Below are 26,812 nucleotides of genomic sequence, written 5' to 3'. Positions count from 1 at the left end.
GCAAGGGTAATTGACTTTAAAACTGGATAAAAACTGATTAGGTTTCCAGTGGTTGGCACAAAGGTGTCTTGCAACTCCAAAAGACAGTATTTTTAACCGACCGCATTTGCTGTCTATATGGAGTCTGTATTGTCTTTCCACGGCCCTAAAATATGTTATGGTATTGTAAATGAATCAACTCTGAGTATCAGAATGCTCTGAAGCAGACGGCCACCTTATTCAGGGTAGTAGGTTGCTGCTTCTATGCACTGCTGGTATATAAACTGTCTCTCGTACAATAGAAATTATTCAGGACCAGTGGATGAATGGATAAGTAGACTTATCCAACAGCACCACGACTTGGGCATTCCAAAAATAAAGGGCAAAATCATTTCCAATCACATTATTCAAAGCACATTTTTAAAGAATGTACTCAAGTTCTGATCTGCTGAGGAGATCAGTTACTATGGAACACAGCAGTAACTCTAGGCATCCTATATAGATTCCTTAATACAGGGTGAGCCAAAAAAAGTATCACATTTCAAATGTTTATTCTACAAAAATGCTGCAAGATTAAACAAATTTCATTACAGCACAAGAAAGGGCATACAAAATAGATGTCACTGTGTTTTAAAAATGATGTCTTCAAGGTGGTGGCCATCATTAGCGATACACTCTTGTAGATGATTTCTGAGCACTCGCATGACTCGTTCAGCCATTTCAAGGGGAATAGCAGTGATTTCATGGGGAACAGCGTCCTTGAGGGCTTCAAGGTTTTTACCTTCAAATTGAGATAGCACTACAAGAAGAAATCAAGCGGAAATCCCCGGAAGCATTTTCTGCAACCAGGCATCCACCACATCCATTTCTTCCAGTTGGGGCCACAAAAAGTTCTCTAGCATTTCAGTGTAACGCTCTGAAGTGACGGTGACCGTTGCTACCCTCTCATTGGGCCTACAATGCCAAACTATAAAATGCTCACCGTGCAGGGGTCTCCGATGAAGTTCACGAGGGTTGGTTTCAGCCCAGTAGCAAAAGTTGTGCTTATTTACGCAGCCATTCAAATGGAAATGTGCCTCATCGCTGCACATAACGATGGCATCTTGATGAACGGTTTGCACAATGTTCACGCACAACTCTCTATTGCTCTCCCAGTCTCTCTCAGTGAGTTCCTGCACTACCGTCATTTTATATGGATGGAAATTAAGGTCCTCATGCAAAATCTTCTTCAAAGACGAATTGAAAATGCCTAAGGCAAAAGCCTATTTGTGCCCTGAATATGTAGGAGACTGCAAAATTGATGCCCTTACAGCTTGGATGTTTTCAGGCGTTCATACAGACCAAGGACGCTCTGGAGATTTTCTGTTCAATGTTGTACCCGTTGTTGTACCTAAATTTAGCCACCCACTGAAGAATTGTTTTTCTGATTTGGGGCATCACCGTTAGGAGGAATGTTGAAGACGTGTTGAGTAGTGATGATGGATTTGTTGTTTTTGAAGAACGCTTTGACAATGAAAGCATGGTGCGCACCGGATCACCTATCAAGGCACACCCACCCCAACCCACTCGGCTGCTTCTACCTCACGTGATGACCTTGAGAAATGTGGTACTTCTTTTTGGCTCATCCTGTAGAATTAGATGAACAGCTTGCCTCAAAGTTGTCTGATCTTGAATAACCTTTGTTCTGTTATCATATTCTATTTATTTTGCTTTCAGCTGCACCTTTACATAGAATCATGTTGCTAAAACATGTACAGTGGTGTGAAAAACTATTTGCCCCCTTCCTGATTTCTTATTCTTTTGCATGTTTGTCACACAAAATGTTTCTGATCATCAAACACATTTAACCATTAGTCAAATAGAACACAAGTAAACACAAAATGCAGTTTTTAAATGATAGTTTTTATTATTTAGGGAGAAAAAAAAATCCAAACCTACATGACCCTGTGTGAAAATGTAATTGCCCCCTGAACCTAATAACTGGTTAGGCCACCCTTAGCAGCGATAACTGCAATCAAGCGTTTGCGATAACTTGCAATGAGTCTTTTACAGCGCTCTGGAGGAATTTTGGCCCACACATCTTTGCAGAATTGTTGTAATTCAGCTTTATTTGAGGGTTTTCTAGCATGAACCGCCTTTTTAAGGTCATGCCATAGCATCTCAATTGGATTCAGGTCAGGACTTTGACTAGGCCACTCCAAAGTCTTCATTTTGTTTTTCTTCAGCCATTCAGAGGTGGATTTGCTGGTGTGTTTTGGGTCATTGTCCTGTTGCAGCACCCAAGATCGCTTCAGCTTGAGTTGACGAACAGATGGCGGACATTCTCCTTCAGGATTTTTTGGTAGACAGTAGAATTCATGGTTCCATCTATTACAGCAAGCCTTCCAGGTCCTGAAGCAGCAAAACAACCCCAGACCATCACACTACCACTACCATATTTTACTGTTGGTATGATGTTCTTTTTCTGAAATGCTGTGTTACTTTTACGCCAGATGTAACAGGACATTTGCCTTCCAAAAAGTTCAACTTTTGTCTCATCAGTCCACAAGGTATTTTCCCAAAAGTCTTGGCAATCATTGAGATGTTTCTTAGCAAAATTGAGACGAGCCCTAATGTTCTTTTGCTTAACAGTGGTTTGCGCCTTGGAAATCTGCCATGCAGGCCGTTTTTGCCCAGTCTCTTTCTTATGGTGGAGTCGTGAACACTGACCTTAATTGAGGCAAGTGAGACCTGCAGTTCTTTAGACGCGTTGTCCTGGGGTCTTTGTGACCTCTCGGATGAGTCGCCTCTGCGCCTTGGGGTAATTTTGGTCGGCCGGCCACTCCTGGGAAGGTTCACCAATGTTCCATGTTTTTGCCATTTGTGGATAATGGCTCTCACTGTGGTTCGCTGGAGTCCCAAAGCTTTAGAAATGGCTTTATAACCTTTACCAGACTGATAGATCTTAATTACTTCTGTTCTCATTTGTTCCTGAATTTCTTTGGATCTTGGCATGATGTCTAGCTTTTGAGGTGCTTTTGGTCTACTTCTCTGTGTCAGGCAGCTCCTATTTAAGTGATTTCTTGATTGAAACAGGTGTGGCAGTAATCAGGCCTGGGGTGGCTATGGAAATTGAACTCAGGTGTGATACACCACAGTTAGGTTATTTTTTAACAAGGGGGCAATTACTTTTTCACACAGGGCCGGGTAGGTAGGTTTTGATGTTTTTTGCTCCCTAAATAATAAAAACCATCATTTAAAAACTGCATTTTGTGTTTACTTGTGTTATATTTGACTAATGGTTAAATGTGTTTGATGATCAGAAACATTTTGTGTAACAAACATGCAAAAGAATAAGAAATCAGGACGGGGGCAAATAGTTTTTCACACCACTGTAGATGGTGGTTGCAGACAATTCTTTGTTAAACTCACATCTTTATTTTAAGAAAGAGCAAATACTTGCTGTTGCTGCAGCCAGCTTGTGGCAGTTCAAAGCAAGGCAAAACCTCACAGGCATTTACTGTAAATTCACTCCATGGGCCTTTGCAGCCAGGAAGTTGGCCCTTACCACAGAACACAACTCACCATTAAATATACTGGAAATAGTTTTAGATATTTGTTTGTGTGACAACTTATGTGAATAGTGCTTTTTCTTATAATAAGTCTTTCAATATCCATCTAGTCACAGTCCTGATTCATTCTGCATAATTTTTGGGAATGCTGTTTTTATTTTTCTTGTTAGTTTTGTGATACTTTTGCATGACTATTTTGTGCCACCATATTGTACTTTATTTCCAAGGATGCCATCATATTGTTTATAGCAATGGTATTTGCTGCTAGTCACTCTATGCTAAAGATAACATCTATGATGCTTAGGACAGATTGTCATTATTCATTTTGCTTTGCTTTAGCACACAAATCTTTAACTTAAGAGGCAGCTACCAGACTCCTTTAACCTCCACTAAAGTGTCAGTTCTCCTCACAAGGCCTTTCAGTTTCTATGTTTCATCTGATAAGACATCAATCACAGGCAAATTACATCCAGAGATTTCTCCATGATGCACCATTTAAACCTTTGGTTAGCAAACAAATAGCCATAACTCAACAATTGGCAACCTTGTTGGACAAAACATTCAACCAATTATCTACCAAAAAGTTGGGCTTACGTACACCAAAGAAACCAATGGAAACAAGTCCACTTCTTTCTTTGTAGCGCATTGCAAGCATTAGATGTGTTCTCTCTATATGCTCTCTGTGGTCTCAGCCTGACTGCTTCATAGCAGTACACCTATTGCCTGAGGTGTGGTTGTAACAAAGGCTGGCATGACCCCTTTAACTTCTAAGGGAAACATAATGCTGGACTGTGAGAGTGAAATACCATCTGATGAGGGTGCTACAAGTTCAAACCTTGCTAGAGGAAAGCATGTTGCCCAGTACAGTATGTATGTAAAGCACCATGTTTATCTTGCCGAAGTAGGGAGTTGAATGATCACAGGCTACCCAGCAGACATAAATTTTATGCTAACAAGAGCACCCGGAGGAAACCCACGCAGACACAGGGAGAACATGCAAACTCCACGCAGGGAGGACGAAGGAAGCAAACCCTGGTTTCCTTACTGCAAGGCAGCAGTGCTACCACTGCACCACCGTGCCGCCTTCACTGTCAGTGTTCAATGGGTAATACCATGAAACTGTAGAGTATTGCGTTTTGGGTCTGTGAAAGGATGTAAAATAGCAATAAAAAATAATAATAATAAAGATTTTAGCGTTTTTTGAGCACACATCCATAAAGTATAATACAGTATCATACACAAGCTTAATACTAAGTATAAATAACATACTACAGTTATATCTGTTGAACAGTGTATATAGTTATTGTAGAATAATGCATGCTTATTTTTCAGGATAATATAATTTATTGAAAGTACTTAACATTAACACCAGAGGTTCTGGCAATATTCTACCGTAGGGCTACTAGGGAATAATGCAAAATAATAAAGTAAACACATGAAAGAGTAGGTAAATAGTTACATAAATGTGAAAATACAATGGTCTGAGCGCCAGCATAGTACAGGTTTGTTTACCATAATAACAGATTGTTAACACTCACTTATAAAATCCACTCAAGGAGCTCACCGATAAAGCCATAGCAACCAAAATAGTACATCACATAGGAAACGAGAGAGGTCAAGGTCCTCATTTAGCCTGCCTGAGAACATGCTGTAATATCCAGTTTGATTTATTTATTTATTTTTGTTGAAGTAATACCCAACCCTAAGTTTTGGCTTAATGACAAAGAAATGCAGCTGATACACCATGCAAACCATCTCAGTGAAATGCTTCAGTACTTGGCGTTTTATGTAAGACTTAAGCATACTGTATGTACTCAATCATTGGCTCTGCTTTGTATACAAAGGGAAGACCTGTTGTTAGCTTGAGATAACTTGCTTATCTGGCAATTTTTGACTGTTTGTTTTGATCCAGGTTTATTTTTAACTTCACACCCAGTTTAGTCCTTCATTTTTAGTTGCCGTTTTCTCAGTTATTACTGAATTGACCACTGGTCCTTCCAGATGAATGTTCTTGAATTGCTCAAATTTGCCTCAATCGTGAAACTATTTTAATGTATTTACTGCTGTTCAAGAATAGAAGGAATTAGTCGTATTAGTTGTAAGTCTAGAAAATAGACTTTAATGATGGTGGAAAATCCAGGATGCTATGAACAATGTTTTTTAGATTTTACTTCCAAAGAGCCAAGCACTCAGAAAGAGAAGCTTACAACCTAGAAAAACAGGAATGGACAATACCCTGCCATGTCCTTCAGGTCAATTTTGACCCACCTTTGACTTTAAAGGATTTCCCATCCCTTTTAGAGTAGTTTGTGTATTCAGAACTAATAAAAACATCCCTAGTGTCATTTGTTCAGCTTAGAATTATAAAAGCTTTTAGTAAAGTGCTTGGACTTTACATGAAGCAAGAAGTCTTTAAATGTCACATTTTTTGTATGGCTGTTACACATTTCAACTTCAAACTCTGAGGTTATGGGTTCAAATACCACTAATGACATTGTGTGACTGTGAGCAAGTGGCATTATCTGCCTGTGCTCCAACTACAAAACTATCTGTCTGTCTTCTTTACTGAATTTTATTCTCCATTTAGGAAACTGTTTACATGCCATAAAAATATCATAAATGTCATCTGTTTTAAAGTTTGGGAATATCACTACTACAGCTTAAGGTTGTAAGTCAATATAACATAGGAGCATTCAGGGCAAGTAAATATGGGTACCAGTATCAGGTCAACTCCTCCTTGAACCGTCACCTTATCGTGGTGGAGGGGTTTGCGTGTCCCAATGATCCTAGGAGCTATGTTGTCCGGGGCTTTATGCCCCTGGTAGGGCCACCCAAGGCAAACTGGTCCTAGGTGAGGGATGAGACAAAGAGCGGTTCAATAAACCTCTGATGAAGAATAAAAACCTTGGACGACGTTTTCCCTTGCCGGAGGGTCACGGGCCCCCCTCTGGAGCCAGGCCTGGAGGTGGGGCTCGATGGCGAGCGCCTGGTGGCCGGGCCTGCACCCATGGGGCTCGGCGGGCACAGCCCGAAGAGGTAACGTGGGTCCTCCTCCCCATGGGCTCACCACCTATGGGAGGGGCCAAGGAGGTTGGGTGCAGTGTGAGTTGGGTGGTGGCGGCGGGACCTTGGCGGTCTGATCCTCGGCTACAGAAACTGGCTCTTGGGACGTGGAATGTCACCTCTCTGAAGGGGAAGGAGTATGAGCTAGTGCGCGAGGTCGAAACGTTCCGGCTAGATATAGTGGGACTCACCTTGACGCACAGCTTGGACTCTGGAACCAATCTCCTGGAGTTGCCCCCGGTGAGAGGCGCCGAGCAGGTGTGGGCATACTTATTGCCCCCCGACTCGGAGCCTGTGCATTGGGGTTTACCCCGGTGGACAAGAGGGTGGCCTCCCTCCGCCGGGTGGGGAAGGGTCCTGACTGTTGTTTGTGCGTATGCGCGAACAGCAGTTTGGAGTATCCACCCTTTTTGGAGTCTCTGGAGGGTTGCTAGAGGGCATACCTTCTGGGGATTCCCTCGTTTTGCTGGGAGACTTCAATGCTCACGTGGGCAATGACAGTGAGACCTGGAAGGGCGTGATTGGGAGGAATGGCCCCGATCTGAACCCGAGCGGTGTTTTGTTATTGGACTTCTGTGCTCGTCATGGATTGTCCATAACGAACACCATGTTCAAGCATAAGGGTGTTCATATGTGCACTTGGCACCAGGACACCCTAGGCCTCAGGTCGATGATCGACTTTGTGGTCGTGTCGTGGACTTGCGCCATATGTCTTGGACACTTTCGGGTGAAGAGAGGGGCGGAGCTGTCAACTGATCACCACCTGGTGGTGAGTTGGCTTCATGGTGGGGAAGATGCGGTCAGACCTGGTAGGCCCAAGCGTGTTGTGAGGGTCTGCTGGGAACGGCTGGCAGAGTCCCCTGTCAGAAGTAGCTTCAACTCCCACCTCCGGCAGAACTTCAACCACGTCCCGAGGGAGGTGGGGGACATTGAGTCGAATGGGCCATGTTCCGTGCCTCTATTGTTGAGGCGGCTGACCGGAGCTGTGGCCGCAAGGTGGTCGGTGCCTGTCGTGGCGGCAATCCCGAACCCGTTGGTGGACACGGCGGTGAGGGATGCCGTCAAGCTGAAGAAGGAGTCCTATAGGACTTTTTGTCCTGTGGGTCTCTGGAGGCAGCTGATAGGTACCGCAGGCCAAGCGAACGCGGCTTCGGTTGTTGCTGAGGCAAAACTTCGGGCATGGGAGGAGTTTGGAGGCCATGGAGAGCGACTTTGGACGGCTTCGAGGAGATTCTGGTCCACCGTCCGGCGTCTCAGGAGGGGAAGCAGTGCAGTGTCAACACCGTATATGGTGGGGATGGTGCGCTGCTGACCTCGACTTCTGACGTTAGGGTCGGTGGGAGGAGTACTTGAAGACCTCCTCAATCCCACTAACATGCCTTCCAATGAGGAAGCAGAGCCTGGGGACTCTGAGGTGGGCTCTCCCATCTCTGGGACTGAAGTCACCGAGGTGGTCAAAAACTCCTTGGTGGCAGGGCCCGGGGTGGATGAGATACCGGAGTTCCTTAAGGCTCTGGATGTTGTAGGACTGTCTTGGTTGACACGTCTCTGCAATATCGCATGGACATCGGGGACAGTGCCTCTGGATTGGCAGACCCGGGGTGGTGGTCCCCTCTTTAAAAGGGGACGGAGGGTGTGTTCCAACTATAGAGGGATCACACTCCTCAGCCTCCCTGGAAAAGTCTATTCGGGGTTCTGGAGAGGAGGGTCCGTCGGATAGTCAACCTCGGATTCAGGAGGAACAGTGTGGTTTTCGTCCTGGTCGCGAACAGTGGACCAGCTCTTCACCCTTAGCAGAGTCCTGGAGGGTGCATGGGAGTTTGCCCACCGGTCTACATGTGTTTTGTGGACTTGGAAAAGGCATTCGACCGTCCCTCGGGAATCCTGTGGGGGTGCTCCGGGAGTATAGGGTACCGAACCCCTGATAAGAGCTGTTCGGTCTCTGTACAACCGGTCCGCATTGCCGGCAGTAAGTCGAGCCCGTTTCCAGTGAGAGTTGGACTCCGCCAGGGCTGCCCTTTGTCACCGATTCTGTTCATAACTTTTATGGACAGAATTTCTAGGCGCAGCCAGGGTGTTGAAGGGGTCCGGTTTGGTGGACTCAGGATTGGGTCACTGCTTTTGCAGATGATGTTGTCCTGTTTGCTTCATCAGGCCATGATCTTCAGCTCTCTCTGGATCGGTTCGCAGCTGAGTGTGAAACGGCTGGGATGAGAATCAGCACCTCCAAATCCAAGAGCATGGTCCTCAGCCAGAAAAGGGTGGAGTGCCCTCTCAGGGTTGGGGAGAGATCCTGCCCCAAGTGGAGGAGTTCAAGTATCTTGGGGTCTTGTTCACGAGTGAGGGAAGAATGGAGCGTGAGATCGACAGGCGGATCGGTGCGGCATCCGCAGTGATGCGGGCTCTGCATCGGGCTCTCGTGGTGAAAAAGGAGCTGAGCCGTAAGGCAAAGCTCTCAATTTACCAGTCGATCTACGCTCCTACCCTCACCTATGGTCATGAGCTATGGGTAGTGACCGAAAGAACGAGATCGCGAATACAAGCGGCTGAAATGAGTTTCCTCCGCAGGGTGTCTGGGCTTTCCCTTAAAGATAGGGTGAGAAGCTCAGTCATCCGGGAGGGGCTCAGAGTAGAGCCGCTGCTCCTCCGCATCGAGAGGAGTCAGATGAGGTGTTCCGGGCACGTCCAACCGGGAGGAGGCCCCGGGGAAAACCCAGGACACGCTGGAGGGACTATGTCTCCCGGCTGGCCTGGGAACGCCTTGGGGTTCTCCCGGAAGAGCTGGAAGAAGTGGCCAAGGAGAGGGAAGTCTGGGCCTCTCTGCTTAAGCTGCTGCCCCCGCGACCCGACCTCGGATAAGCGGAAGAGGATGGATGGATGGATGGATGGAGTATCAGGTCAAAGAAGGACCCGTAAGGCACAGCATTGACATTGTGAGGGTTAAAAATTGAATTGCTAGATGGATGAATATCAGTGTACTGTATTAAGTATCAGATCTGTGTGACCCCTTAAAAGAAGTAACAGACTAAGAATGTGGATGGCGGGATATAAGCTCAGAAAAGACTCAGCTGTAGGATAACAGGCCAATTAAGAGTGAATGACGGAGAAAGAAAGAAACATCTAATACAAAAGAAAGGTCCCATCTTAGTGTATTTTAGTGTGAGCTCCATCTGGTAAACTCATTTTTTTCCATTGTTTTCTTTGTTTGGAACTTAGTGTTTACACTTTATCTCTGATTCCTTGTGAGTTTTACTATTTGATTTAAACACACCATTTTTGATACATTTGGGAACCATGGCATTTTTAAGCCTATTCTATGCTCTTGGTACAGGAAAATTTTCACCCGATTGTATTTAATGACTAAACAGATACCAGCTTGACTGTAGAGACTATAAAATTCAGACTGTCAAAAATGTTTTCACAATCACATAGCAAATTAAGTTTTAACACTTATTTTTCTAAATTAACTACTGTGGGTGTTTTTTCACACTACATTTTAAGAAAACAGATTTATGCCCATAATTAAGCTGTAAAAGTAAAAGTGTGCTCCTAAAGATATAGTCCAGAATATATATTTAAAGAGCTTACATACTGTAAAATAAATCAAAGGTCACCTTGAGCCCATCTCCACTTTTTGAGTAAAAGCTTATTTATTTTACTTCACTCTTCTCATCACTGCAATTATTCATTTGTCCCTTGTCTTTAGTATAATTGTAGTTTGCCTTTGAGATATTATTGCTTCTTTTACAAATTATTAAAATGCTTGTAGTAGTCATAAATCAGCAAGTATCATCTAATTTGTACAGTACTACCTTTGCTAGCCAAAAATTTACAATAATTTGCAGACTTATTGGTATTAGTAATACTATTAATAGATTCCTGTTATTCGTGTGAAATCTACACTTGCCATTGTCTTATTATCCATGGTTTTCCTCAGAGATAGTACTTGGCCCCAAAATTCTTTATAATTTACTTTTTCTAACTTGGTTCAAACATACATCATCATAGAATTAATTTGCTTTGTTATGCTAATGATATTTATCTTCTTATTTACGGTATATATATATATACCGTATATACGGTAGTTATATTTATCTCTCTATTATAAAAAAAAAATTCTGGGAGAGAAAGATGGGAGACGAGATGTGATCTTCATGTTAAGATCACGGAAGACACTTAAAAGACCTGCAAGACGAAAGAGAATGGCCACGGAGCATCTTGCTGGGACCTTAAACATGAGACTTTGTGCGAAGAGATTGACTAAGGACTGTCTCACGATGACGTAGAATATGAGATTCTTGCAAGACACGCCCTACTTACAATCAAATAAGACCACGAGCAGCAAACACTCAGTCGTGTAAACTAAGGCTTTGTGCACACACAGATCCAGGGTCTCAGCGCATATAAAGCGCATAAGGACAATACGTTATAAATGAAACTTCAACGACTAAGCGAAGAAGAAAGCAGTGCGGAGAAAAGAGACTCAAAAGTGTTGGAGAGAAAAAAAAGAAAAAAGAATAATCTAGGTGCAAATTCAGAAAATAAGGAAAGTAATTATCAGCCCGGAACAAGTGGAATTGAAAAAAAGCACATCCAATTGGGCTCAGAATTAAAAGAGTAAAAGACAAAGTAGAACTTCATAAAGACATTCATAAAGCTATACACATGCAGAGCAGGTTAGAGATTATAAAAGCAGTGGAATTCGAAAGGCGCAAAAAAAAAACGGTGCAATACAAATGCAGAGAAAGTTAAAGAATATAAAAGTAGGAAAATTAGAAAGTATAAAAAAAAGAAAGTATAGATGTCAGTAGCACAAACAAATGGAAATTATTATTTGAAAAAGGGAAAATAATCACCATGGACCAGGGGCCTCATGTATAAATGGTGCGTACGCACATAAATGTTGCGTAAGAACTTTTCCACGTTCAAATCGCGATGTATAAAACCTACACTTGGCGTAAAGCCACGCACTTTTCCATGGTACCTCATGCCTTGTCGTACGCAAGTTCTCCGCTCGGTTTTGCAGACTGGCGGCACCCAGCGTCAAAGCAATGGTACTGTTCCAGTGTGATTACTCATTATTTTCATGACGCGGCTTTATAAATACACCGAAACTAACCGCATATTGTTTATTAGTGTAATGCATCTGATTGTAATTAACTCGTAACAATATAATGGTCCAGGGAATAGCCATATTATTCCAAATACCATAACTGCTTTAGCGTTGTTACTCTCACTGCACCTTCCTCTTCTTCTTATTTTTCTTCTTCTTCTTTCAACTCCTCCCGTTAGGAGTTGCCACAGCGGATCATCTTTTTCCATATTACTCTCACTGCACAGTATTTATATCACTGTATCTGAGTGTGAATCACAGCAGCAGCTGATCGGAAAGAGAATTATCGGTATACAGCTTCAAGGACACGCTGTCTCGGCCACTGCAAAACGTTTCAAAGCCTTTCCTGTACAGACCTCGCGGTTCAGAAACAGTTTAATCCCAAGAACTTTAAATGCACTCAATCAATTGCTCCTTGTAGAACTGTTAGGACTTATAAATACAATCACCCCACTGTAAACTTGCACTATAGTTATAATATCGCACAACCTGAGCCACTTTATAAAGCGCGTATTTACATATGATGACGATATCATTTTTAAGGTGAAATGCAGCAAAATATGTTTGTTAAATTATAAAGATAAAACTTTAACTTAATTTAAATAATCTATATTCTTCACTGGGAGAGTCGTTAAGGATAGAATAATTAAACGTGTACTACGAAGATATTTCAATGTTCTTTAAACGTTTTGAAGAATCGGCGCTAAGCTTATAGATGGCTTAACGTCTATTACAGAGCTGATTGTATGGCGATCGGTTACTTGGGGAAGGAAAAGCACTGACTGCAGTGACGGCTATGCCAATATATAGTGAATATAAAACAGAAAGAGAAAATAACAACACCGCAAAAAACGCAGCGACAAATTTCGGCAAAAGTTAAATGCTTGTGTCATGAGCACAAGGCGGCTATGCAGTGTTTGCAAAGGACGTGGCCATCCACCGTGCATAAGCTACCTTACTGACATTGGTGGGCGAAGGAGCCACCGATTCTTCCTCTGCCCAGTGCCACCACAAGCCTAGAGCCGCCCCTGAGTACTGCTGCAATAAATTATTTCATCGAAATGAAACACATGTTTAATAAAGTGGTTTAACTCCTATCATCATAAAAATGATATCACATATATATCTCAGTATTTTAGTTATTCAGAGAGCTGTAATATCACGAATGTAATGGATTCTGTGTCCAGTTGGAGGAAGAGAGCCGGTTTAAGAAGCAAGTAGTGATTCACACACATAGGCACATAGAAAATCAAATACAAAACAAAGCATTTAACGTGCTACTTTAATTACGATGTGATTTGAGAAACTGGTTAATTAAACGATATTAAGATGAAGTTTATGATGTTCTACTTTAATGACAAAATAAGCTACGTGATTAAAGTGGAAAAGTCGAGATTGAAATTGACATTTCGTGCTTTTTCCCCACCGTGTGCCTTTTTTCTCTGTACCCTAATGAGCTTTCATATGACACTCAGACGGTGGGCTATGACTTGCCTTTTCACGGCGACTTTGATATCTGACAACTTCTTTTTTATTTCCGGCACTGTGCGATTTTGTGGATGTGAGCTTTCAAGTTTCTCCAACACGCTATGTCACTCGATCAACTTCCTTTTGTTGATTATACCACGGTTTATTTGAACAAATAGTATGTTTTTCCTTTGCCTCCACTTGGTATTCGCTGAAATTCTTATATTTTCCCCTGTGCTTTTCCCGTTGTCTTTTCACAGAAGGCTGCGCTTAAGGGCGATTTATATTGATTTGCATATTCAAAGAGGCGTAATTCTGGGGGGAGTTGGGGCCTTACATAAAGCGCGTGCACGAGCGTTAGTTTTCACGCTGATCGGGATTTATTTAGCAGAAGAACGTGGAAGTTGGAGTACACACAGATTCCTGCAACTGGATTTTTCTGTGCGTAAGCACATTTCGGCTTTTGTGCTTACGCCATGTTATAGTGCGAGTTCTACGCACGGCGTTATACATGAGGCCTCAGGTGTCATTGAAAAAAAAGCAGGACAAGGCGAAGTCAGAAATAAAAGACAGAGTGGAAAACAAAGTAAAATGTCATAGAGAGGTTAAAAAACAAGGGGGCCAAACACATGCAGAGCAGGTTAGAGATAATGAAAACTGGAATTTAAAAGACTCAAAAAAATGTAGGCACGAACACATGCAGAGCAAGATACAGAATATGAAAGCAGAAAAAAATGACAGTGTCAAAACAAAAAAAGTAAACATCGCATTAGCACAAAGAACGAGAAATTGTTACTCAGAGAAACAGCAAAAAGGCGAATAGAGATCGAATATATGGGCACAGGTGATATGTCAGAAGTATGTAAATATTGTAAGGCTTTGAAATTTAAGTCAGAGAATTTCAAAAATGTGGTTTACCTCACATACATTTATTGGTCACTTTGTAAAAAAAAATTATTAACTGCTGATGATGTAGATCGTTTTGTCTGTGCTGAAATTCCAAACAGAGAAACCTATCCTGAATTATGTTACAAAGTCATTAAACACATGTCTCACTGACCTCATTAAAAAGATTCAGCATATTGGGACTCAAAAGATTCCAAATATTGTTTTAACAGAAGTTCTGAAATAAAAGTGAAAAAGAAATCTTAAAAGTGTGTATCCAGAAAACCAAACATGGCGGTTGGCGAGCGAAGCGAGCAGGGGGCAAAGTCCCCTAGTTATTTAAAAAAAGTGACTCACACATTACCTCCTAAATCTTAATAGTATGTGACCAGTAGGGGGCACACTTGAGTCACCCCAATCCCAAAATAATTTATTAATAAAAATAATAACACATATAATAAGTACAGAGCAATGTTCACCTAATGGTATAAAACAAATTAACAGAAAGAAACAAAATCTAACAGCCTCTTTGGGCCTTTAGTCCGTTGGGGTCTGCCAGGTGAGGTGGCTGCTGACTACTCAATCCTGTCCTTCTCACTGTTTTCTCTCTTCTCTTTTTTCCAGCCCCTTTTTGTCCTCCCAACTAACAATATGCGAAACCCTCTGACTTGACACTTATTGATCTTTTTTTTTCTGGTTCAAAACCTGTCCCTGGTTGACTTACCTAACTACTTCTGAGGCCAACACTGGCCTCTGAAGCCCTGGGATCATCTGTCTTGAACTCCTCACAGTGACTCCAGGTGTTCCTCATTTTCATTTTTGGTTTCTACACTCTATTTCCCTCTTTAAAATGGGGTTGGAACATCCACCATCAGCAATGTTACAAAGCAGGAAACAGCCTTGGAAAGTGAGTCAAGTTCATCATAGGGCATCATGATTTATTGTTTTATTGTATTTACTTTTAACATATTACATATTTTTTGGGTCTTATCTTATAATGTATCCTTGAAAACTGCAAAGAGAATGAATATTTTAAAAAAAAATAAACATGGTAAGAGCTACTGAGAACTAATGTTTAATTCATTAGAGCAGATTATACCTGATAGGCAGTAAACAAATGAGAGATGTGAAATTAAATACTAGAGCTGTACACCTTTTTATTCTCATTCCCATCATTTTTGCATATCAGGTGTTTTTTTTATCAAAGTGTTCACTCAGTGCTTTTTATACCTCTTACATGGTAATAGAAATGTAAATTACCTACAACCTGGGTTAATCCTTATCTAGCAATTGTAGGTTGGTTCAATCAGCACAAAATTATAACATTTAGGAAATTTGGAGTACGAACCAGATTCCAGCATTAGTGTGAAAGGGTTTCATTAAACATAATATTCCATAGTATAGGATGAAGTTTATGTTGGACAAACCAGTCCGTTTAAATTAAGACTTGGGGCATGTTTGGGAAAGCCTAGACGGTCAGCAGGATTTTATTTATGTAGTGTTTACTTTTATGCTTTTTTGTTCTCTCTTGTTTACTTTGCCTTATGTCTTTTATTTAATATTTGTTAATATTCTTTACTTTAGGCCTCCTTGGTTTATTCTGGGGGTGTAAAGTTACCACGAGGATCCCATTTTCTCCTACACACCTACAAACATGTCTTATGTCTGTGAAGTTCTGGCTAGGGCTTTTTTAGCTTCTAATTCCTCCTTTCTAGTTGTGTTGCCAGGCAACACAAATCAAGCCCATCATGTGTGGAATAAAGGAAAAAGGTTTTGAATAGCCACCCCGTGTGCTTGAAAACAAGCAATAAATGATCAAAAATGCAGGTCTTGAGTTCACAATAGAACTTAGATAACAGAGTCAAGATGGTGTTTATATAGAAGGACTGGAGGAAATTATGTCACTAGGACTGGAACTGGAAGTGACATCTTTGGACTTAGGCATGATTTCCTTCAGTTGGTCTGCAGAGGAAAGAGAGAAAGGGTTAGTGAACACTGCTACCCAATGGTCTGATATGTAAATACAACAATTCAGAGCCTGTTAGCTGCCTTCCATGCGCACGTGTGAGAAATTACTGCCTACCCTAACCCAGACCTGTTGGGTTGGGCTGCCTGAACTGAGAGGTCATGAACCTGAGAAAGAGCATCAGCATTGGAGTGGAAAGAGCCATGAGGATGGATGAGTAAAAACCTGAAAAGCTGGAGATCCAAAAACCACCTTGTGATACGTGGGTTGGATCCCTTGTGTAACACCATCCACTGTAAAGGTGCATGGTCATGAAGGGTGAACTCACTTCCTAGTAGATAATACCCCAGATGTTGCCAAATCTTCATGTTCCACTGCCACATACATGATATCCCAATCCAACACTCGGCACAGCACTAAGAGCTGCATCCGAAACGTCCATCTGGAGGATAAAAGCTAATGAAAAGTTAGGAGCTTTTAATTCTGATACTGACATCACCAAATGCAGCTTCTGCTTTATCATTCCGTACCACACTATTCAGAGCCTCTTCTTTGTCAGATCTGTCAAGGGCACCATTCTCTCTACAGGATGACTTCTCTGATTACTTTTTTAATTTATTACTCCACTTTCTTTAACGTAAAGGCTAATATACCAATCACCTCTCGTTCACTGATGAAACAAGCTTTCACTCACTGCTACTTGTTTCCCCTGCAGGATGTTTGCTTACAAAAGAAAAAAAAATGCTTGCTGGGTTAAAGACCATAATACCTTGCATAAATGATCACTAATTACCATAAAGATTAGAAAAGCAGGAGGGGAAAATATTGTTTTTTTGTTATTGGCCATTTTACTGATCTTCGATCAAGTCTTTGTTTTAGTGAAAATCGTCTGATTTCGATCCGTGGCCGATCTATCAGAGCATCCCTGTTAGCATGACATCCTGATTGTCAAGTTATGATGTTTAATTTATTTTTTTCTGTCTGCTGCTTGGTTTTTTCACTGAAACCATATATGCAACTTAGAATTTTAACCAAGGAATTCATTTTTAATGTTGATTTTTCATTTTGAGGCTTTTTTTCAGTCATATTTTATATGTACAGTAAAACCTCGATTATCCATCAGGGGTCAGGACCAAGGCCATAACGGATAAGAGAAAAGATGGATAATAGAACAACCACTTTAAATGTAGATTAGTTGAGAGAATGGTCATATTTCTTTACAAAAAAAGAAAAAAAAACTATGCTAACACAATATAACTTTCACTTCTCCTGTCACTCATCTCCTAAGAGGCGTGTCCGTCTCTCACAGAACAGAAGCCCTTCACGCAGTTCCATCACTTACACAGCATTCCACCTTTTCTGCTTCTGCAAAATGCATCACAAGCTGCCTGCACATCACAATATATTAACAAAATATGATATAACAGAATTTTAAAAAAATTACAATGCAGAAGAACATTAACATAAATACAGAATAACATTACTATCAGTGGTTTCCATTTTCGAAATGTTTTTCATTGTTGTTGGCATCACGCTTTATATCATTCACTGTTGTTCTTCCAACTGCGTAAATTGAAGCAATGATTGAAGTGCTTTTGCTGTTTTGTAAATGTTTAATAATTTTAATTTTTTGTGACAATTCCAACACCACACACATATGCTTATCGGCAAAAACAATGTATAGTACAGTACTTTAATTATAAAAAAAGAGAAAAGCTAAGAAATGCAATTAAAACTGAAGGTATGTAACTGACACTGTGATTTAAAAATGCAGCATAACATGTGGTGCTGGGTAGATGCTGGTGTGCACAATATTTTTTTCTTTGTTTTGCCCTGACAGTTAATTGAGTGACAGATAATCATATAATATATGAAAACAAAATGACAAAACAATGAAAAAGATGAACATTTTTGGGGGCACATTGGTGACCCTGTGTAATGTCCAGGTGGAACAGGCTGCATGCATTTGATGCTGTACAGTATCACAGGGGTCTGGATGAGATTCTAGCAGGCCTGGGCTCAAAATAAGAACCTTGGACACACTGCCAGGGCATACCCATACTTATGCTGGGCTTGTTTAGAGTCACCAATCAACGTAACCCACACATCCTGGAGTTGTGGGATTAAGCCCGTGTACTCTTAAAAAACTAAATCTAACAAAGAAAGAACATCATTACTCCACCCAGGTTGTGCCCATGCTGGGATTCAATCTGTGACACTGTAGGATAGCATCACTAATGACAGCATCACTGTGCAATCCCCATGAAAAGTATATGAGCTGCGAAGTACAGTGGGCAAGAGGTGGGTCAGATGAGATTCAATAGTCTTAAAAAGTGAGAAGGTAAAATTCAGACTATGGTTTTTATCTTTTGGGTTATATTGACTAGTCATTGTGTAGTTAGGAATCAAGAGGTGTGCAGTTTTCGAACACTTTTCCCGAGAAGTGTTCATTAAAATTTTCAAAAAGACAGGGAGCTTTAAAAAGCATACCCTTAAACGTATAAAATTAATGTTCTTATTCTATTTGTCTGTTAATGACAATAATGTGAAATTTTTCAGGTAAGGGAGAAAGAAAGTTTAGTTATTATGTTCACTAATCATGATGGTAGAGAGTGGTGATGAGTTACATGTTGTTTAGGACATGCAAGTAATAACTTCACTACACTCTGTACACATGGCAACAATGACCCTATACACCTATACAGCAGGAAAAGTTAATGAGTTATATGATTATAATAAATGATGCACATGAAGACCTTAGTCTCAGTTCAGTTCAATTCAGTTCATTTTTGTATAACACTCTTCACTAAGTGCAGGATCAGAGCGCTGTAACGAGTACACAGGTAAATGTAATTAAAACTTTACAAAATGCTATTAACGTAATGAATACACATAAAGACACAGTATGAAATACAGTTCCAAACTGAATAGCTGATTAGTCTTAGGTGGTTAGGGGCAGATAATATGTTTTTGTTATAGTTGTTGAGTGTAGGTGTATCATAACAAAGGCATGGCATAATGTTCAAGCACTGAAGGTTCACAAGTAAAGATAGTTCAGTAGACATTTCAAAAATGATAAAATGAATTATTAGTTAAACATTAGGTGACAATCAAGAAATTCTTCAGGGTTCTTTGAAGAGTAAGACTGACATACACAGGCTGGTTGTGTAGTTGAGGAATTAACAATGATGTGTCTTTTGTTGCACAAGAGATGTGACAAGAAGCAGTTACATTTTGCTGGTAGTCTGTTGTGAAACAAGTTTTGCCATTGAAGCAGGCAATGAGGTAATCTGTGGCTAAAGTACACCCTGAAGTAGTCTTAAGGCTCAGTTATCAGGCATATGAAACATGAGAAACATGAGGCAAGTGTAGGCCTTTGTCCGCCACATTAGACCTGCTGTTTATATTTGAGCAGCTAGAAATATGCTGAGAAGAATAACCTCCAGTTATCTGGATGAATAGAGAAGCAAACTGAGCGAATGATCAGTCATTTGTATTAAGAATGAGGTCATAAATGGTATACAAAAAGACTTTTAACAGTTGGGCTTATCACATGTATGTTAGGAAAGAGGCAGCAATGATCTGAAAAATTTTCAATGCAGTGTTTTATTGAAGGGTCAGAATTAGAACAGCTAGCTCAAGGGTTAGAATTTTTCCTTTACAATTCTGTGGCAAGGGAAGAATGGTGAAGTACAATGCAGGGACAGGCACAGTACTTTAAATTGAAACTAGACAGTAACATAAACTGGACTTTGCACCATCAAGGGTGCTGCTGGGAGGCTGTTTTAGTGTTTAAGAGGTAATTATTGGTTCAATTGCCAGGAGAATTAAGGTCAAAGTATGCTCAGTAGCAGGAGCTGTCTTTTGAAATGTGCCTGAGCAGAGAAGAGCCTGGTTGAGTAGGGACAGGGAGGATAACTTGGCTATGTGAAAAGTTTCAGAAGACATTTGTGTAGGGTTAAGGCACAGACAAGTGTAATAGAGGAGGTAATGATATTCCACAAGAGAATGAGCCGTATCTGCCCTTTGTCTTATTTTTGAATATCTTAGCAACAGACATATCAACATATGAAAATGAATAGATTATAGCATTTACAGCCCTGAAAGAAAGGTGAATAATTCACCTCATGGTACACAAAAGTAAGATTCCCCTTACAGAGCTGCATTTTTTTGCATCTATTATTATGGCATTTGCTGCTGTATATGAATGTTTATTCAGGTTTAACCACCTAAAGACAATCATTAAATTACTACACATGAGAAATATGGTAGACAATGGCTTTGCCTATGCTGGGGTATCACAAAGACACTGGATTTCTTAATTGTTCTTACCCTTGGTAAAACAAGTAAACCCACTTTGAATATGGTGTTATTACATGCACAACATACATTTCACAAAGCAGTACACCTTAATGACATAATGACACAATTGTATCGGTGAGCAACCAATCAACTTTCTGTGGAAAGTATTAAAGAGTCTAGTTTTTGGTCACACAGAACATAAACCGCTTCTCTGGTTAATCTTTGCATCTAAGTGTGACATATAAGTGTACCTGTGACCTTGATCAAGATGCCACGACACTGAGAAAAAGGTTTAAAAAGTTTATTTTATAATGTTAATCCCAGTAAACATTGTGTCCTATTATTATGAATAATCCCAATGTTAGTTTGAACATTAATTTAAATAATTTTATTTCACAACAGGTGGAAGGGGCCAGGATGGAGCTCCAATCATAACTTTTCCAGAATTCTCTGGCTTTGGCGACCTCCCTGATGAAGACTTTTTAAATGTCATAACATACTTAACTAGTGTACCCAGGTAAGACAAAAAATCTTACTACACACAGGGATCTGCACTGGCAGCCATGAAATAATTCTAATGTAATATACTAATCTTATTGTTCTTAGTATGTACAAACAGGACTTGACTCACAATATGACCCTGTGAAGGATAATCAAACAAGCACAAACCTAAAACAAAAGAAACATTATTGTGTGTCTGGGCATAACCCTGCCTCTCTAGCAGGTGGTGTGTTGCACTTTTTTTACCCCAAAACACTTGAATTCTTTTTCATTTTAACCCCACTTACTCAAAACGATCCTGGACTCACTGCTTCAACTTCACCCCACTTCCTCTCCCAACTTATTATTTACAGGAGTCTTATTTGTCATGATTTTGGTACCTTTATTCATTTATTTATTGACTCAGCAATAAGCTTCACAATTTTTTGCTCTTTATTCACAGATGCCACAATTTCATTTACTGCTTCGTGACAACCGCCAGTCATCTGGCAGTATTACATTAGTGCCACATGACTATACAACATGGAGGCACTGTACTAGGTTCGTCTTAGTACTAGGATAACCAAGAAATCCTGTTACCCATGTGTTTTATTTACTGCTTTAACTTTTTGGCTTTTTTTACCTGTGCTTTGTTTAGTTTAGAATGCGGATGTTTGTGTCCTGTTTTGGTTTGTTATCTTATAATTTTCATCTTCTAGTTTTGAACTTTACTTTGACTACTTATTTGCCTAACTCTTTAACTCCTTATCACTCTCCCTTTTGTCCTTTTAAAGACAACCATGCCTTTTTCAGGTACATTTGTAAAGTAATCCAGTCTTATAATTAATGTTATTGCCCTTGGCACACCACACCTTTTTTATTTCAGATATTCTTATTGTGAAGTGACCTTTATACTTTGCTACCTCTGAAGTGCCCTATTCACAGCTCTGAATGTTCTTTTAGGCTTTTTATTAGTAGGAGATACGTTTTAAGTGTCTATGGGTGTGAAAAGTACAGGAGCTACTTGATTATCACAAATATTTGCCTCTTTCTAGTTTTGTGGGAGTGATTTTCTATGTACTTGGCATGGTAGTTAATGCTGTTAAATTCTGTGTAGAAATCTCAGTCATGAAACAATCAAAGAAAGCAATCTTGCAAAAAAAATTGTCATTAAAAAAATCATGGTTTATGTTAAAAAGGCACAATTATCCTTATTGAGAACAAAGCAGAGCAAACCATTCCGCTCCTCTGTGTCAATCTATTGTTATGTAGCCAAGCTGTTTTGATGTTTCATCTAGCCATGATGGTGACAGAATGTCTGCTTCATCTGCCACACAACACAACTTTTTCTAGAATCTTACTACTCTGGTTTTCTAATCTTGAAGATACTTGTGAGATTACAAACGTAACCTTTCTAGTGTGAACTATTCCTAAGGCATTTTAGAAATACCAAGCTATAGTACAATTGTTTCCATGTACTTTTTAACAGTTGGATCAAACACAGGTTAGATGACTTCAGGGCTGTATACAGAGTTGCATATATCAGAGCATACTCCTAGCTTTGCTGTAATACAGTCCAGTACGCTTGCCACTAGGCAACAACACTGCTTGTCTTTCCATTACGTAAGTGTTCAGGTGTATGCTATATTGTTTGTCTGAAAAGAAGCAGTTGTTTTTACGTACTGGGCATTCGCCCTGTTCCATATATGTGAATGTATTTGTGTGTCCACCTTAGCTATACAAGAAAATACATATTTTATTGATACATCTCATTTAAGGTAGTTTCTGAAGTTGATCTGTTAGCAATGAAGAAATAACATTCAGCCAATCTGCTATTTGAAAATTAATGTAGGTCATAGCTAGATTTTATTTGAAGGAGGTAGAGTATGGTGTTACAGTGATAAGCGCTGAAGCATTGTGGATTCTAGTCTCAGTCTGTGTGGTGTTTGCACATTCTCCCCATGTCTGTAGAAGTTTTTTTTAAAAAAAAAATAAACTTTAGTTTTACTCCAACCTTCTCAAAGATATGTTGGTTAGTTTAGCTAGCAGTTCTATATTAGCCTCATGTGAGGTGTGGGGGTGTGCACAGATGGGCTCTATAATGATATAACACCCTATCCAGAACTGGCTCTTGCCTTGTGCCTCATACTGCAAGGATGTGCTGTGGTCCTGTATGACCTTGAATTGGATTACATGGATTTGAGAAAGTCATAGTGTGGCGTATTAAGTATGAAGTTGTTTTGAGAAGCTGAATCCATTTTCTGAGTCTGCTTCCTCAAAGAGTTTTCAGGACTCAGAGTTTATCCTGTCAGCATCGGTGCATGGAAGGAAATAACCCTGAATGGGATACCTACCCATTATAGAGTACACTCAATTATAGTCCCCAATTAGCATAATATGTGCATTTTTACAACTTGGAGAAAAACAAGTGTGACCAAGGCAAAACGCACACAGACAAAGAATTTGCAAACTGCAAAAAACAATGGTCATCCTTGGAATCAAAAACTTGTCTGTTGAGTTATGAGGTACAAATGTCAACCACTGCTTTACTGTGCCTCTCACTGCAAGGTAAAGGGCTCTTTTACTTGGACAACACCATGTCGATAAAGCTGCACAGCACGGTAGCATAGTGTTTAGTACTTCCTTGCAGTTTCTTTACAGATTCATGCGTCCAATTCTGGCATCATGTTGCTGTCTGCCTTTGGTTTGCATGGTCTCCCAGTGTCTTTGGATTTCCATCTCAAAGACATTATTGTCAATTTGACTGGCAACTCTGAACTGGTTTGATGGAATGTATAACATCCAGGGTTATCTAGTGTTGGTTACTGACTTACGTGCATTGCTGCCTGTACTGGCTCCAGCATATCACGATTCCAGTGGAGGAAACATAAAAACTGAATTGAGTTCCTTGTGGAATTTAGATTATTTGAGATGTACAAGATTACCATAATCTATAGATGGTTTTATTTCAGCCAAGAATTTCAAATAAAAAAGTTTTTAAAGAAATTTTAACATGTTGTGGCACGCAGCTGGGGGTGGTACCCAGCTGGGACGCCCCGGAGGACCGGAGGAGGTTTTTACGCCTCCAGATCACGAGGGGGCTGCCGCCCTGGTTGCTGTGGGGGCCATGGGTACAGGGCTTTGAAGCTCAACCCTGTAGGGGCCCCAATGCCTGGTGAGCCCTGGACCTCAGCACTTCCACCACACTCGGAAGTGCTGGGGGAAAGAAGAGCAGGGACACCCGGAGTGTTTCCGGGGATGCAGCCGGCACTTCCGCCACACTGGGGCTTGTCAGCGGAAGATTGCCGAAAGACACCTGGAGCACATAAGGTAAGGTAAGTGAGTTGGAGTTGTATGTAGCAGAGCACAATTATGATATTATAGCAATAACGGAAACCTGGCTAAATAACAAAGATGGGGATGAGTGTAACATAGAGGGATACACATTTTTTAGGAAGGATAGACAGAACAGAAAAGGAGGTGGGGTTGCTGTTTATGCCAAACAGGAATTAAATGTAAGTCATCTTCAGTTGGATGATGAGCCCCATCTTAGTGAGGACATGTGGCTTCGCCTGGAAAATATTAGGGAAAAAGGTCTCATTTTAGGAGTGTGTTATAGACCACCCAATTCAGACAGTAATTTCAACACACATCTTTTTAGTAATATCAAAAAGGCAAGTTTACAGGGGGATATTATAGTCATGGGGACTTTAATTATCCAAATATTAACTGGGATAACCTTACAGATGGAGGAGCACAAGAGCAGGAGTTTTTAGAAGTAATCGGCGACTGTTTTTTAACACAGCATGTTAAAGCACCAACAAGGGGTGAAGCCTATCTGGATTTAGTATTCTGTAATAATCAGGATAGAATTGAGGGTGTAGAGGTGATTGAACCACTAGGGTCAAGTGACCATAATGTAATACAATTCTCAGTATTTTGTAAGAGTACAGATGCAAAGACTAAAATTGTTAAGTTGAACTTTAGTAGGGCTAATTTTGAGCAGATGCGACAAAGTCTAAGTAGGATAGACTGGGATAAGCTTTTAAATGTGGAGACAGTCGAGGAGCAGTGGAACAGGTTTAAAAATGTTTTACATGTAATGCAGGACAGATACATACCTAAATTTGGAAGTAATAGGAAACTAAAAAAATCTCCACGATGGATTAATAAAGATTTAAAAAGAAGTTGCAAAGGAAAAACTGCTGTATAAGGCATATAAGACTAATGACTGCAAAGAGAACCGTAGCGTATGAGAACATGAGGGCAACCATTAAGAAGGATATCAGAGAGGCTAAAAGACAGTTGGAGAGGAATATAGCAGATAAGGTGAAAGAAGACCCCAAGAGATTCTTTCAGTATTTTAGTAGTAAAAGAACAGTTAAGGAGGAGGTCAAGTTCATCAGGAATAGTAAAGGGAATTAAAAGATACAGACAATGAAATAGCAGATGCCCTAAACTTACATTTTTCTGAGGTGTTTACAAGTGAGCAAGTGGATAACCTGCCAGAGGTAAACACAACTACTAAGGAGGTACTGAGGGATTTGGAAATTGTAGAGGGAGAAGTGCTGCTCAGATTAAATAAGATGAAATCAAACAAATCACCAGGCCCAGATAATATTTATCCTCGTGTTCTTAAGGAGGCTAGTGAGTACATATATAAACCCTTGACACGTATTTTTAGGAAGTCACTGTGCACTGGAGAGATTCCAAAGGACTGGAAAATGGCAAATATCATCCCATTATATAAAAAGGGTGACAGGGCAGATCCAAGCAACTATAGGCCAGTAAGCTTAACAAGCATCACAGGAAAATTAATGGAAGGAATTATTAAGGATAAGATTGAGCAACACATGACAAGGACAGGAGTTATTCTGAACAGTCAGCATGGGTTCAGAAGGGGAGGTCGTGTTTTACTAACATGTTGGAATTCTATGAGGAGGCAACAAAAGGATACGATCAAAGTGGAGCTTATGATATTATTTATCTGGACTTTCAGAAAGCATTTGATAAGGTGCCACATGAGAGGTTGGGCATCAAGTTAAAAGAAGTGGGAATTCAGGGTGATGTTTTTAGATGGGTGCAGAATTGGCTCAGACACAGGAAGCAGAGGGTGATGGTGCGAGGAACCTCATCAGAACTGGCTGATGTTAAGAGTGGTGTTCCACAGGGGTCAGTGCTAGGGCCGCTGCTATTTTTAATATATATAAATGATTTAGATAGGAATATAAGTAACAAGCTGGTTAAGTTTGCAGATGATACCAAGATAGGTGGATTAGCAGATAATTTGGAATCCGTTATATCATTACAGAAGGACTTGGATAGCATACAGGCTTGGGCAGATTTGTGGCAGATGAAATTTAATGTCAGTAAATGTAAAGTATTACACATAGGAAGTAAAAATATTAGGTTTGAATACACAATGGGCGGTCGAAAAATCGAGAGTACACCTTATGAGAAGGATTTAGGAGTCATAGTGGACTCCAAGCTATCAACTTCCAAACAGTGTTCAGAAGCCATTAAGAAGGCTAACAGAATGTTAGGTTATATAGCACGATCTGTGGAGTACAAGTCCAAGGAGGTTATGCTCAACCTTTATAATGCACTGGTGAGGCCTCATCTTGAGTACTGTGTGCAGTTTTGGTCTCCAGGCTACAAAAAGGACATAGCAGCACTAGAAAAGGTCCAGAGAAGAGCGACTAGGCTGATTCCAGGTCTACAGGGGTTGAATTATGAGGAAAGATTAAAAGAGCTGGGCCTTTACAGTTTAAGCAAAAGAAGATTAAGAGGTGACATGATTGAAGTGTTTAAAATTATGAAGGGAATTAGTACAGTGGATCGAGACTTGTATTTTAAAATGAGCTCATCAAGAACACGGGGACACAGTTGGAAACTTGTTAAGGGTAAATTTCGCACAAACATTAGGAAGTTTTTCTTTACACAAAGAACGATAGACACTTGGAATAAGTTACCAAGTAGTGTGGTAGACAGTAAGACGTTAGGGAC

The 26,812-nt window shown here is 40.5% G+C and overlaps 1 protein-coding gene across 9 annotated transcripts in view; it reads left to right on the top strand.

Moving 5' to 3' along the window:
- mcf2l2 (MCF.2 cell line derived transforming sequence-like 2) overlaps positions 1-26,812 on the top strand; it is a 423,828-nt gene that overhangs the window by 88,156 nt on the left and 308,860 nt on the right. For all 9 annotated transcript variants that reach the window (XR_005634352.1, XM_039759102.1, XM_039759079.1 and 6 more), the window contains exon 3: positions 20,729-20,843. Coding sequence is in view for 8 of the 9 variants with exons in the window: in XM_039759102.1 (XP_039615036.1) it covers positions 20,729-20,843 (115 nt within the window). In the remaining variant the exon portion in view is untranslated. The remainder of the gene's footprint in view (positions 1-20,728; positions 20,844-26,812) is intronic.

Source organism: Polypterus senegalus, chromosome 1 (assembly GCF_016835505.1).
Source record: "Polypterus senegalus isolate Bchr_013 chromosome 1, ASM1683550v1, whole genome shotgun sequence".
Lineage (NCBI taxonomy): Eukaryota > Metazoa > Chordata > Cladistia > Polypteriformes > Polypteridae > Polypterus > Polypterus senegalus.
This window is presented reverse-complemented; position numbering and strand designations above follow the sequence as displayed.